Source organism: Caretta caretta, chromosome 25 (assembly GCF_965140235.1).
Source record: "Caretta caretta isolate rCarCar2 chromosome 25, rCarCar1.hap1, whole genome shotgun sequence".
NCBI classification, from domain to species: Eukaryota; Metazoa; Chordata; order Testudines; family Cheloniidae; genus Caretta; species Caretta caretta.
This window is the reverse complement of record NC_134230.1, coordinates 7938303-7952576: the sequence shown is the minus strand read 5'-3', so window position 1 is coordinate 7952576 and position 14274 is coordinate 7938303. Positions and strand designations below refer to the sequence as shown.

Genomic DNA, 14274 nt, shown 5'->3' with positions numbered 1-14274 from the left:
TTAAGCCAACCCCTCTGGTGCCACCAGTGCTGCAGCAAGGGCAGTGGCATGGAGCCCCGTGGCAAGGACAGTGGGCACCGTGGCCTCCGATGCAGCCCCAGGTGGGGGCTCGCTCGATAACTGGAGCTTCAGAGGCACCATTGGCCTTGCTCTCTAGGCCTCCGGGAGCTAAATCGGTGGGACATATGTCCCCAGCGCCTCGCCCGGAGTCCGACCAAGGGTTGGACTCACCAGTGCTGGCAGACACGCAGAGCTCCGTGCCAGCCTCCTCCCCCGCTCCGGGTGACACAGTTGCGACCCCTCTGACCTGCAGGAGGACTTCAGAGCACACCAGGAGCTCCTGAAAAGGGTAGCATCGAGCCTTAACCTCCAAGCAGAGGCGATGGAGGGGCCCTTGGACTCCCTTTTTAATGTCCTGTCCTCCCTGGTGCTGGGCAGGGTGGCTTTGCCCCTCTGCGAGGGGGTGGCAAACATTTTGAATGCCTTGTGGCAAACACCAGCTTCCCTGGCCCCCATTTCAAAGAAGGCAGAGCGCAAATATTTTGTACCCGCCAAAGGGCATGAATACCTTTATACCCACTCAGTGCCCAACTCCTTGGTGGTCGAATCTGTCAACCACAGGGAGAGACAGGGTCAACCAGCTCCCACACCCAAAAAGAAAGATTCAAGGAGACTGGACTCTTTCAGTAGGAAGCTGTATTCATCTTCAAGCTTCTAGCTGCGGGTGGCTAACGACCAAGCTCTCCTGAGCAGATACGAATTTAACTTGTGGGTCTCACTGCCAAAATTCGAGGTCTCCCTCCCGGAGCAAGACAAGAAAGAATTCAAGTCGTGGCTGGAGGAGGGTGCAGCTGCTGCCAAAGCTGCCCTCCAGGAGGCTTTGGATGTGGCGGACATGGCTACTCGATCCATGGCCTCGGCAGTATCCATGCGGAGGGCATCATGGCTCCTGCTGTCCGGGCTATCCACGGAGTACCAGTCAATTTTGCAGGATCTCCCGTTTGATGGCAAGGCCCTGTTCGCAGAGCAAACAGACGCCAGGCTGCATGGCATGAAGGATTCCCACACGACCTTGCAGACCCTGGGCCTTTATATACTTCCGGCCAAGTTCAAGCTGCAGCAGGCCCCTGCCCAGGCTTCTGAGCCTAGATATGAGCCCGCGTATAACAGGTCTAAGGACCGGAAGGGGCGCGCTCAACAGCAGTCACGTCCTTCCCTGCAACCTGGGCCCTTTAAGGGCACGCAGGTGGGAAAAAGGCATTTTTGATGGGGCGCCAGAGGGTACCCGGGCAACTCCCGAGGAGACTCCCCCTTCAATAAAGCTTCCCTTCCGCAATCGCTTGTGTGCTTTCCTCTTGGAATGGTCGCGACTAACCTCGGACCAATGGGTCCTCAACACCATCTCTCGGGGCTACATGCTGCAGTTTGTCTCACCCCTGCCCAACCACCCCCTCATCCCTCGCTGGTCTGGGGGACCCATCACATGTGGACCTGTTAGAGCAGGAAGTGGGCTGGCTCCTCAGTCTGGGAGCTGTGGAAATGGTACCCAGGGAGTTCAAGGGCAAGGGGTTTTTACTCTCATTATTTCCGTATCCCCAAGGCGAAAGGGGGTCTCAGGCCTATCCTGGATCTGCGGGACCTGAACCAGTTCATGGTCAAGCTCAAGTTCCACATGGTCTCCCTGGCCTCTATCATACCCTTCCTGGACCCCGGGGATGGGGATTGGTACGCGGCCCTGGACCTGCAGGACGTGTATTTCCGTATTGATATGTTCAACGGACACAGGTGCTTCCTCTGGTTCCTAGTGGGGCAGAACCACTATCAGTTCACGGTCCTCCCATTTGGCCTATTCACTTCCCCCAAGATGTTCACGAAGTGTATGTCAGTGGTGGCGGCGTACCTCAGGCGCCGGGGTTGGGGGGTCCAGATCTTCCCCTACCTGGTCGACTGGCTGGTCAAGGGCAGCTCCTTGTTGCAGGTGCAGGACCACATGGCTCTCCTTTTGTCCACTTGTGCCAACCTGGGTCTGTTGGTAAACAAGGCCAAGTCAACATTAGTTCTAGTCCAGTCCATAGAGTTCATCGGGGCACTCCTGGACGCCTCGATGGCCACGGCCTCCCTCCCGCCGGGCAGGTTCGAGACCCTGAAAGGGCTAATTGTCTTGGTCTTGAAATTCCCCGTGACAACGGCCAGGGCGTGCCTACAGTTCCTGGGTCACATGTCGGTGTGCACGTACATAGTATGCCACGCCAGACTCCGAATGAGGCCCCTCCAACTTTGGTTGGCCTCACAGTTCTCCCAGGCCCAGGACAGTATGGACAGTGTCCTCACCATCCCGACCCGGTGATCACCTCCCTATGGTGGTGGTCCTCCCCAAGCAACATGCTCCAAGGGGTCCCCTTCCGGGACTCAGCCCTGTCACTGGAGCTAGTGTCCGACGTGTTGGACCTGGGTTGGGGGGCCCATATGGGGACAGTTCAGACCCAAGTGTTGTGGTCGACCACGGAGTTGTCCCTCCACATAAACGTTGGGGAGCTTAGGGCAGTAGGCCTGGCGTGTGTGGCTTTCCTCTCGCACTTACAGGGCAAGATAATCAGGGTCCTCACGGACAACACGGCCTCGATGTTTTACATCAACAGGCAAGGCGGGACCCGGTCCTTGGCCCTCTGCCAAGAAGCCCTCAGGCTGTGGGACTTCTGTATAGCCCATGACATCTCCCTGAGGGTCTTCCACCTGCTGGGAGCCCGCAACACGCGGGCCAATCGTTTGAGCAGGGATTTCTCCTCCCAGCACGATGATCTCTCCACTCGGAGGTGGCTCACCAGACCTTCCGAGCGTGGGGAATTTCCCAGGTGGACCTGTTTGTGACGAGGCAGAACAGGCGTTGCCCCTGGTTCTGCTCGGGGGGTGGGGGGGGGTTGGGATGGGGTGCTATCTCAGATGCCTTCCTCCTGCCGTGGTCAGTTCAGCTTCTCTGTGCCTTCCCCCTTGTTCCCCGTCATCAGCAAGGTCCTAGAGAAGGTGAAGTTAGACAAGGTAAGGGACCCTCATGAGCCTAGTGGTGGCCCCACCACACCTGTTGCCTCTCTGCCCAGACTTGCTCTCCCAGAACTGAGGCAATCTCCTCCACCCCAGTTTAGAGGTTCCCCACCTCACGGCGTGGCTGCTCAGTGGCTAGGCGGAGAGGAGCAGGTGTGTTCGGAAGGGGTCCAACACATCCTCCTGGAAAGTCGGCGGCCATCCAGACACCGAGCCTATTTGACAAAGTGGTCCAGGTTCTTCAGGTGGGCTGTTGAGCAGGGTGTTTCCCCGATGGCTGCCCTGATTCAGCTTATCCTGGTTTACCTCCTCCACCTTAGGACCCAGGGCCTGGAACTCCTTGGTCAGGGTGCACCTGGCGGCCATATCTGCCTTCCATCTGCCGGTGCAGGGTCGTACGGTGTTCTCCCATCCTTTGACTGGACAGTTCCTCAAGGGATTGGACCGTCTTTTCCCATATGCTAGGCCCCCTGTCCCACAGTGGGATCTGAACTTGGTGTTGTCCCGTCTCACGGGACCCCCTTTCGAACCTCTGGCCATGTGCTCCTGGTCTCATCTGTCATGGAAAGTGGCCTTCCTGGTTGCCATCGTGTTGGCCAGGCAGGTATTGGAGCTCAGGGCTCTGACCTCTGGACCCCCGTACACAGTTTTTCACAAGGATAAGGTCCAGCTCCTCCCACACCCCACGTTCCTCCGCCCTAAGATGGTCTCTGCCTTTCACATGGGCCAGGACATCTTCCTGCCTGTCCTCTGCCCCAAGCCTCACACATCCAATGAGGAGTGCCTCCCCCACACGCTCGATGTGCGTAGGGCGCTGACTTTCTACCCGGAATGGACTAAGCCATTCAGGAAGTCTTCACATCTGTTTATTGCTTCGGCTGAGCTCATGAAGGGGCAGTCGTTCTCCACCCACCGTCCCTCTCGCTGGATCACCTCATGCATCTGCACCTGTTACAATCTGGCAGGAGTTCCCCCTCCACCAATCGTGAAGGCACACTCAACACAGGCACAGGCCTTGTCAGCTGCCTTCGTGGCCCACGTCCCAATTCAGGACATCTGTAGGGCTGCTGCCTGGTCCTCTGTTCACACATTCACCTCACACTATGCGATTGTCTCCCAAACCAGGGACAACGCCGGATTCGGTAGGGCTGTACTCCGTCCCAGGAATCTGTGAACTCCTACCCACCTCCAACAGATACAGCTTGGAATCACCTACTGTGGAATACACATGAGCAATCACTCAAAGAAGAAAAGACAGTTAGTTACTTTTTTCCGAAACTGGTGTTCTTTGAGATGTGTTGCTCATGTCTGTTCCACATCCCACCCTCCTTCCCCTCTGTCAGAGTTGTCTGGCAAGAAGGAACTGAGGGTGGGGGGAGCGCACAGCTCCCCTTATACCCGCACCATGGAGGTCCCACTCCAGGGGGCACAGTAGTGCTCCCCCTACGGGTACTGCTAGGGGAAAGACTTCCGGCACCGGTGCACGTGGCAAGCATGCACACCTACTGTGGAATAGACATGAGCAACACACCTTTTTCCATAACTGGTGTTCTTCGAGATAACTGTCTTTTCATAAGGGTTTAGAGCGGACCTGACATTATGTTTGAGAGACTTTGGGGAAGGGTCTTTTGGAGTGGGCTGCTGCCTCACATTATAGGATGACTGTATACTTGCTTGGTTGTGGGCAACTGGTTTCTGTAGAAGGTCCTTTGAAAGTTTGAAAACCTGACCAACACAAGAGACTGACTTGTTTGGTGAGCAGATGGAGGCTACTTTGCAGAGGGCAAAGAGGACAAGGACCACTTGATATTTTCTTGGGCTTGTCTCACACCTCAGATCCTTTATAGGAAAGAATGGAAAGGGTCTACCTCAAAAACCATCTTTCATGTAAGTTTAATGGAATAGCCCTCTGCCTCAGTATCAGAAGTTGAAGGGTCTTCAGTCCCCTTTTAGCGTGCTCTAAAAACGGAAGGATTTTTGCAAGGTTCCAGAGTGTTTAGCAAGTCTGCTATTGCCAGTAGACTGCCAGGAATTTCCTGCCAGAGGCAGAATGGGAGCTATTTTACCATCTAAGGTCATTAGTCACGTTAGGTGTACAGATCCTGAACATTGTTGCTTGGGACCATGAGATCAGGCTTTCAGAAAACACTCCATTGCCCATTACAAAAATTGTCTCAGGCTGTTCAATATCTGGAAGAGCTGCTGTAGGAAAGCCAATTCCTCCTGGCAGAGGGTCATCGAGCCTGTTCTAGTGGACAAAAGAGAGAGAAGGATATATTCTAGATGTTGATAGTCAAAAAGGTAGCTGGGCTCAGCCCTATCCTATATCTTGGGGAACACTCAGGGGGCCATTATGCCTCTTCTAGAGGGAGTTGAGGGTGGTCTTCTAGCACTAAGGACCATCAGAGATTAGAGTTATAAATAAAAAGTGATTCTGGTGCAATCAGGCTACCATGTTTTACATCCACCAGCAGGGAAGTTCTGGGTCATGCCTCCTTGGTCAGTAAGTTCTTCATGTGAGAGAGCAGGTTGTATTCCACAAGATGTTCCTAGTTACGTACTTGATAAGGAAGGAGAACACAATTGCAGGCTGATTGATTCCTGGTATTTTCCTCCAGTGGAACACTGAAGCTGGATCTCTTTTCCACTTAGATAAAAAGCCTTCTCTGTATGGCACCAAGAGAAAATTCTATCAGCAAGGGATAATTTCTCCAACCACTGAGGAAGGAAACTTGCTTCTCTTTGGCTGGACAATAGAACAGCAATGTATTACTCTAGCATATCAGGGAGAGAGTACCTAGCTTGGATAGAGAGAGGTCCCATCTTGTACATTTGCAGAGCTGCCACCTGGTCTTTGGTACACACTTTTTCCCAGCACTATGCTCTTGTGCATGCTTCTAGGGCCAAAGTAGCCTTTAGTAATGCTCTTCTGTGGTCCCTATTGAATTATTCTCCTTAGCATCATTCTCATTCATTGGGGTACTGCTTGGGAACTTCCTGACATGGAACATCCACAGGGACAATAACTCAAATGAGAGGTTACTCATCTTGTACAGTAACTGGAGTTTTTGAGGAGTTTTGTCCCGATGGATGCCCTGCTGTCTGCCATCCTTCCCCTCTACTCCAGAGTCATTCTCTCTCGACTTCATGGTTGAGAAGGAACTAGAGCAGCAACAGGTCTGACCTTCCCTATGTACCCTTCTGCTGGAGCACAAGGATGTGTAGGGTGTAACCATGGACCTGCAAATACTGCTGACAGAATCTCCAATCCGGAGCTCACAGGCGCATACACATCCTGATGCGGAGCACCCATAGGAACAAAACATCTCCAAATTCTCCAGTTACTGTACAAGATAAGTTAACCTCTCCTTTCTATATTGTTGACATTGGCTTTGCTATTTCTACTTGTTGCAACTTTGCAATCCTTTTTTTCTTTTGGGGACATGTCTCAAGCTTCTTGCTCTCATAGAATGGTATCTGCAGAAAAGAGAAAATTAATTCTGCTTCATTGATGATATAGGATTCTCATTCATCTGCCTATCTCCTCAGAATTTGAAGGTTACTTTTCTTTTGAGGTGCCTTTCTCTGGAGTGCATTTTTGATCTGATGTTTTCTTGTTCATTCCAATGAGCTGACTGCAACATTCTGAGGGCAGCATTTGTACTCTGAAGGGCTGGAGCATGCTGACTAGTAGGGGCTAGTAGTGATGCTGATTTCCGGGAACTACAGGCCAGTCGGCCTCACCTCAGTCCCTGGAAAAATCATGGAGCAGGTCCACAAGGAATCAATTCTGAAGCACTTAAAGGAGAGGAAAGTGATCAGGAACAGTCAGCATGGATTTACCAAGGGCAAGTCATGCCTGACTAACCTAATTGCCTTCTACGATAAGGTAACTGGCTCTGTGGATGAGGGGAAAGCAGTGGATGTGTTATTCCTTGACTGTAGCAAAGCTTTTGATACGTCTCCCATAGTATTCTTGCCCGCAAGTTAAAGTAGTATGGGCTGGATGAATGGACTATAAGGTAGATAGAAAGCTGGCTAGATTGTTGGGCTCAATGGGTAGTGATCAATGGCTCCATGTCTAGTTGGCAGCCGGTATCAAGCGGAGTGTCCTAGGGGTCGGTCCTGGGGCTGGTTTTGTTCAATATCTTCATTAATGATCTGGAGGATGGCGTGGATTGCACCCTCAGCAAGTTTGCAGATTACAGTAAACTGGGAGGAGAGGTAGATGCGCTGCAAGGTAGGGATAGGATACAGAGGGACCTAGACAAATTAGAGGATTGGGCCAAAAGAAATCTGATGAGGTTCAACAAAGACAAGTGCAGAGTCCTGCACTTAGGACGGAAAAATCCCATGCACTGCTACAGACTAGGGACCGAGAGGCTAGGCAGCAGTTCTGCAGAAAAGGACCTAGGGGTTACAGTGGACGAGAAGCTGGATATGAGTCAACAGTGTGCCCTTGTTGCCAAGAAGGCTAACGGCATTTTGCGCTGTATAAGTAGGAGCATTGCCAGCAGATCGAGGGACGTGATCGTTCCCTTCTATTCAGCATTGTTGAGGTCTCATCTGGAGTCGTGTCCAGTTTTGAGCCCTACACTACAAGAACGCTGTGGAAAAATTGGAAAGAGTCCAGTGGAAGGCAACAAAAATGATTAGGGGGCTGGAGCACATGACTTATGAGGAGAAGCTGAGGGAATTGGGATTATTTAGTCTGCAGAAGAGAAGAATGAGGGGGGATTTGTTAGCTGCTTTCAGTAACCTGAAAGGGGGTTCCAAAGAGGATGGATCTAGACTGTTTTCAGTGGTAGCAGATGACAGAGCAAGGAGTAAAGGTCTCAAGTTGCAGAGGGGGAGGTTTAGGTTGGATATTAGGAAAAACTTTTTCACTAGGAGGGTGGTGAAGCACTGGAATGGGTTACCTAGGGAGGTGGTGGAATCTCCTTCCTTTGAGGTTTTTAAGGTCAGGCTTGACAAAGCCCTGGCTGGGATGATTTAGTTGGGGATTGGTCCTGCTTTGAGCAGGGGGTTTGATTACATGACCTCCTGAGGTCCCTTCCAACCCTGATATTCTATGATTCTGTGAATGGTTTGTACTATTCTGATGACTTAGAGTGAAAAATCTTTAATAGGGAAGTTCTGCCAGGTTCAGGCCTAAGGGACTAAAAACCAGGAGTGAGAGATCCTACAAGATCTTTGTAAGATAAATAGTCATCCTTTGTTTGGCAGCCTGGACAGTGACAGATGTGATTTAAGTGAGTGAAATGTAATTCTTCTCTACATCTCAAGCTTCTGACCTGTACTTAAATGCTGGCTGCAGTGACTGACCAGTATGTCTGACTGGCCTTTTGTTTCCTTGTAAGTTGCACTGAAAAGCAGAAGAAATTGCTTTTTTCCTCTCTATGCCCTGCTGTTAAATTCCTCTTCTGGCCATCTTCAGCTGTTCACTCCATACACTTTGGTTTGTACTAATGTCCATTATATGTATGGCTACAAAAACAGTGAGACAAGCACCTTTTTATTCAACAAGTTGGAGGATTAAATTGTCCTTATCTAAGACACTTTTAAAATAAACTGTCCCTAGGCTGGCTGATGCTCTCCTCTTGCCCAGTAGAGGAAAGTCTAACTTGTACAAGCCTGTTGTGTGCTGAAAAGTCAAGGAAACATTGGATTCTGGGTCTGATTTCCATTTGCAAGGATACCTCAGATTCATTATGCTGAGCTCTGGCATTGTCCTGCTGCCTCTTCTCTGATATTTGTGGATAATAAATCCATATCCTTTCTGAAGAATGGCTCTGGATTAAGGCTTTTGTGTACAGGGAAGGGTATGTGTGTCAAGCGTATGTTGCCTTAGGTCTGATGAGCCAAAGAGTTGAAACCCTTTGGGTGTCTACTTCGTTGTTTGCTGTGTTGTAAAATGAAGATACCAAATACCTCAGCTGTTGTATTTTTGCAAAGTAAGGCAGTTACAGAACATAAATTGTGATAATACACTTGGAATATAATCAGTCCAGTCCTCTTCTTTCAAAAGTCACTGTCCGTTATTACTGCTTCTTCCCCTATCTCTCATTTATCCTCAGAAGGCCTTAACATCCTTTTCTGTCTGGTAAACTTCTGTGCTTCTCTTCATCTCATACATGCAGGGAAGTAATTAACGTGGCACATCCAGTTCACATTTTATGCACCTGCATCTTCCATTGGCACGAGGTTGGGAATAGCTAACTGCTGGTGCACCACACAAATAAAAAGTTTACTGACCCACTGTTTATCCGCAATGAACTAAATTGGGTGATGTTTTCCAGCAAACATCTTGAGGCTGGTCCGATTTCTGCCTTCAACCTGTTTAGTGTCCTAATTGTATTCCAACCTCTAACTTGAGAAGTTCAACTGCCAAGTGATTATGCTACCTAGTGTGCATTTCTGCTGCAGATTTACAAGAGAATATTTGTCTTTTGTGTGTGTGTGTACACATAAATAAAAAAAATAAACACAGAAACCTGTTACAAGTACATTGTTCGGGTTGCAAAATCAAGCACACAAAAATTAGCAAATGCCAGAATTAAAGTTACCTTTGAAACCTTAATTTGAACCTCTTGTGCATATGGATTATGCTCAGGCAAACACTTGGTATGCCAAATTTCAGCCCAAATGTTTGCCAACTGAAAACAGGGTCATATTATGGGAAGGGTTAGACAGACTTGGTGTTGCTACCAGCTTCACCTATAATATATGTAAACATGATGTGATATTTTAAAATACTCTTTTTTTGTAGCATCCCACATCACCTTGTCCAGCCTCACAGCTGAGGGATTTGCACTCCTTCCCTTCAACTTCGCAGCTGTGAAAAGTAATACAGGTATTTGTTCTTTCCTGGCAGGAAGCAGGAGGAGCTTGTACAGCAGGTGCGGAAGAGGCTGGAGGAAGCACTGATGGCTGACATGCTCGCCCATGTGGAGGAAATAGCAAGGGATGGGGAAGCTCCTTCAGAGAAGGAAGCGGGTGATGAAGAAGGGGAGGAGGAAGAGGAGGAACAAGACCATGACCAGGAAATGGAGAATGTATAGTCCAGGTAATGGTAACTCTGAACTATTACCTCCTTTCTCACCTTTCAGTTTGAATTGAATAGCACTGTAGTGAGGAAGAAAATGTATCCAAAAGGAATCTTAAAATTGGCACTAACATCCTTTTCCAGTATGCACATTAAAGGGGATAGTAGCTTCTTTGGATCTTTGAGCTGTTTCGTTTTTAAACCTTATCTCACAGGCTCATTTCTACACAGATGGTGACAGTGACCTGAAAGTTGGGGTGGGGGGGGGATTGATGTTAATGTGAAAGTAATTTGGGGGGCTTAATTCTAAATTGACAGGAGTCTCTGTCATAACTGAGATTAAAATTGAGATTAACCCCCTTTGGACATTCTTAGCGGAGAAGCTAGGTGGTCCCTCTAGGCCAGGAGTGAGATACTTTGGTGGAGACATTATATATGGAGTGAGCTTGCATTGTTACTGACTATTCTGTACCTATTCTTTGGATCAAATAGAGGATTTTGTTCTCCCGGATTGTCACTTGGTACTTATCATATGCTTAGTACACAACCAAGATACGTGGGTGCATTTTGAAGGAAGACTATTTATTCCATACTCAGCTATTTTAACTAATATTAATTTAAAAAATATCAAGCAGTGGTTTTATCTTCAACTCTTCATGTAGTGCCAACCCAAGATACTTCATGGATCTTCATTTAGTGTGTGATATGTACTGCAGTACCCAAACACAGTAAGCCATGTTATGGAAGGAAAGCTAACATTATTTGTGTTCTCTTGATGTATTGCTTAGTTACAACCCTAGCCAGGAGCCATATGTACCATCAGTTAAATTTATGCACTGAGACAAAAACAGCTCTCAACGACTATTTAATGTTTGATCATTTTAAGTTATATTCCAGGAAAAACAACCAGTAATCTGTCACTGAAATGAGATAGCCAGTATCCTCGCGGCTTTGTTACTTAGACTGTAGACTTGTGAGCTTCTTAGGCAAGAAATAAAAACGTAGAGGAAGACGAACCTTAAAATGAACAAGAGAAAAAAGAAACTACCCCCCTTGGAGGCAGTGACAGCTGCATTTCAGTCCCGTGTAGGATCAGGAGTGACCTTTGTTTTTTCCATACTGGGAGGCTAATCATTATGATGGGATTTGTGTGGCCTATGGAAGATGCTGACTTATATTTGGGCTCCCTCCTCTTCCTTGTGTTGCCACTTGGATTAACTGTAGCCTTATTTGAGCACTCCGTACCTTTCGGTCCTTTCTGGTGAAACAGTCCAGCAACAGCAGCCAGCCAGATAAGATAACAGACTACCATGGTGAAAAGCTGAGGCCAAAGAGGCAGTTGTGTTGAAGATCTAGATGAGACCTCACCCTGATTCTTAAAGAGACCACCTGCTACAAAAACGTAAAAGTCCCTGATGATTTACCAAGTGTTTCTCTCTGCTTCTTTCTTCCAGGGAGTTCCATCTAAGAATTCCTAGTCTAAACCCTATCAGCAGGGTCAGCACAACTATTTACAAAGCCAAGAGTGTCTGCAGACTAAATTGCACCAACCATCCAACTGTACCTTTTTGAGCATGTTCGATGTCCACTTCAGGAAAAAGTTGAGAAGCTGATTGCTCATTAATTGCTGGGTATTCTTGAAGATGAACTTAACTAAACTATACTTCCCCCTCCTTTTTCTAAAGGGTCAGGGGAATACAAAAGTGTGAAGGGGAATAAAGGAATGCAAAAGTGGTGGGAGAGCTAAAACTTGAAACCAGATTCCCTCTCTTATTCATGGGTCAATGATACAGTGGGGTCAAATTTTTCAGACTTTTCTATCTTAGTACCTTTTAACAGTGACCTAGAGAAACCATTTTTTTCTCTCATCTGACACACAAGGAGGACAAGAAATGCTTTTTCACTCCTTGGCCACTTTGCTGTAGGCTACCGGTTTGTACCAGACTGTATGTTATAGATTGTCATTCTGTATGTGAATTCAGGTCACTGAATTTCATTTTTCTCTCAAGATCAGATAGGATTTGATGAGTAGTCCTAAGAGATGAGAAGTTGGTGCCTCTTCCACTTCAGGCTGTGATGAGCTCGGAAAGTTACACTCTGTGAATCAATTTTGTATCCGTGACAACCTGGTTCTATAACTAGTTCCAACACCACTTTGAATGCTTTAGTTGCCAATACTTGGCAGTGAAGCCTGTGTGTCTCCAGACATAGCTCATTAGGCGTTTCAGAGCTAAGTATATCATTGTGTAGTATGAATATTCAACTTTTGGTGTTAAGTCTGGTTGGAGACACCTTTGCAGCTAAAAATAGAAGGTTCAGTATGACTCATTTCTGGCCAACAATGCGGAAAATTTCCTCCTCTTTTCTGGTGCCAAGCACTCCAATCTCTGTTTTAGTATGTGTGGAGTGAAGGGAGTCCATTCCCATAGATTTGTCTATATATCTGCACGTGAAAGCAGTAATGTTCTGACCTCTTTTAAAACAAGAAAGGCAAAAGTTTTTGACTTTTCTATAATATCTAAAAATGAATCTAATGCTTTTTATTGAGCATTGACTCTTTCTTACTTGCATGTGCAGTGGAGTGACCAGCATTCTTTGTCGAACAGTGAAATGATGTGAAACCTGCCTTAATGTGTTCATAAGTTTTTTGGCTTCACCATGGGTACCTTGAATTATTCCTCAGTCTCTTATTGTGCAAATAGTGGGGGAAACTAGTGATGGATGAAAATTAATCCTCCAGGAGGGGTGGAATGAGGAGATTGAAGAAAATATCCACTTGATTGCAAATTCCTTTTGTCTTCGGGTATCCATGCATAATTCATGCCTGGAAGTGTCCACTGAGAATATATAAAAGATGGATTCAAATATTGCACCTCTAACCAGTTGTATGAGTTGCTGGTATCCCAAAATTTGGGACAGAAGTAGCTCCCCAGAGCCTCTGTCATATAGGAATGTTTAGCAATAACAGTGAGGACCCAGGGGCATTTCCTGGAAAGTAATGACCTCCTTTGGGTGTAGTTCTACTCAAGCCACTGGGTTGGTTGAGAAATCTCCCATGTCAAAGTGACTGATGCTATATTAACCCTTTCCTTTTAAAAAAAAAAAAAAAATTCCGCAGGATTGTTGCTCATTTGGAGTACTACAAGAAAGCTGGATTTGTATTTTACTGCTGCTGTACTAGGCATTGTTTTGGCAATGGTACAGCTGCCAGTTAGAATTATTTTCATTTTTAAACAGTCTGTTATGGTAATTATTCTGTAAAACTGTCCTCCTGTAATTCATTGTGTTCAATTAAATGTTTCTTGCAGAAAGTAGAACTTTTTCTAGTCTGTGTCAGCCCGTTTTGAGTATCTGTGCTGTGCTATTGCAAGCTGTCCTTAAGGAGAAACTCTTGCACTGCGTTTTTAGATAATTTTTTGGGACCTGAAGGAGGGATATGCCATGTAAAAAACTGATCCTTACTGCAGTGTACTCCCATGCCTTCATTGTGGATGAGAGACTAGCAAAGTATCCTAAGAGCTTCATTAGCTATCTACTCCTCTATCTGCCTACTCCCTCGCCTCTGACACTAACCCAGTGGTTCTCAGCCTATTTTTCAACTATTGTGGGCCGCGTATGCAGCTCTCTTATGTGTTATGTGGCCTGATCCACACGATATATATACTACCTATATGGCCCTGAGGATGTCACATGGGCCACAGCTCTATGCTGACTGGGCCTCAGGTTGAGAGCCACTGCTGTAACCCATACTAGATTCTTGTTCCTTTAGACCTCATTACTCTTGTTCTGCATTGGATGAAAGGCGGGCGGGTAGGAAGTTGCAGTGAAAATATTTAATTTTCTTGAAATTCTGGTACCATCTAGTGATTACCATATTCTTCTCTGTAGCATGAATATAAAGCTTTTCCTTACGTGTATATGGTGTGAGGGTTGGGAGGAGATTCAAGAAAGCAATATAACTATCCCAAATCAAGTGAAACCACTGGGAGGACCATTTCTTCTCTCCCCACCCCCCCCACCCCCCCCAATGACCCATCTCCTGTTGGTGCTCTGTTCTTTCCCTTCCATTTTTTATAAATGTATTTAATTTGGGGTTGATGAATCTTCTGTTTTTAAAAGCACCAACAGTGGCCAAAGATCCTCCTCGTGCTCCAACAACCGTAAATAATTTTACCTTTTTACCAGGACAG

The 14274-nt window shown here is 47.2% G+C and overlaps 1 protein-coding gene across 4 annotated transcripts in view; it reads left to right on the top strand.

Annotated features, from left to right (window-relative positions):
* MBD3 (methyl-CpG binding domain protein 3) overlaps positions 1-13401 on the top strand; it is a 35671-nt gene extending 22270 nt beyond the window's left edge. For all 4 annotated transcript variants that reach the window (XM_048831041.2, XM_048831038.2, XM_048831042.2 and 1 more), the window contains exons 6-7: positions 9914-10105; positions 11539-13401. In XM_048831041.2, coding sequence (XP_048686998.1) covers positions 9914-10100 — 187 coding nt within the window. In that variant the 3' untranslated portion in view covers positions 10101-10105; positions 11539-13401. The remainder of the gene's footprint in view (positions 1-9913; positions 10106-11538) is intronic.
* Positions 13402-14274: the final 873 nt, after the last annotated feature.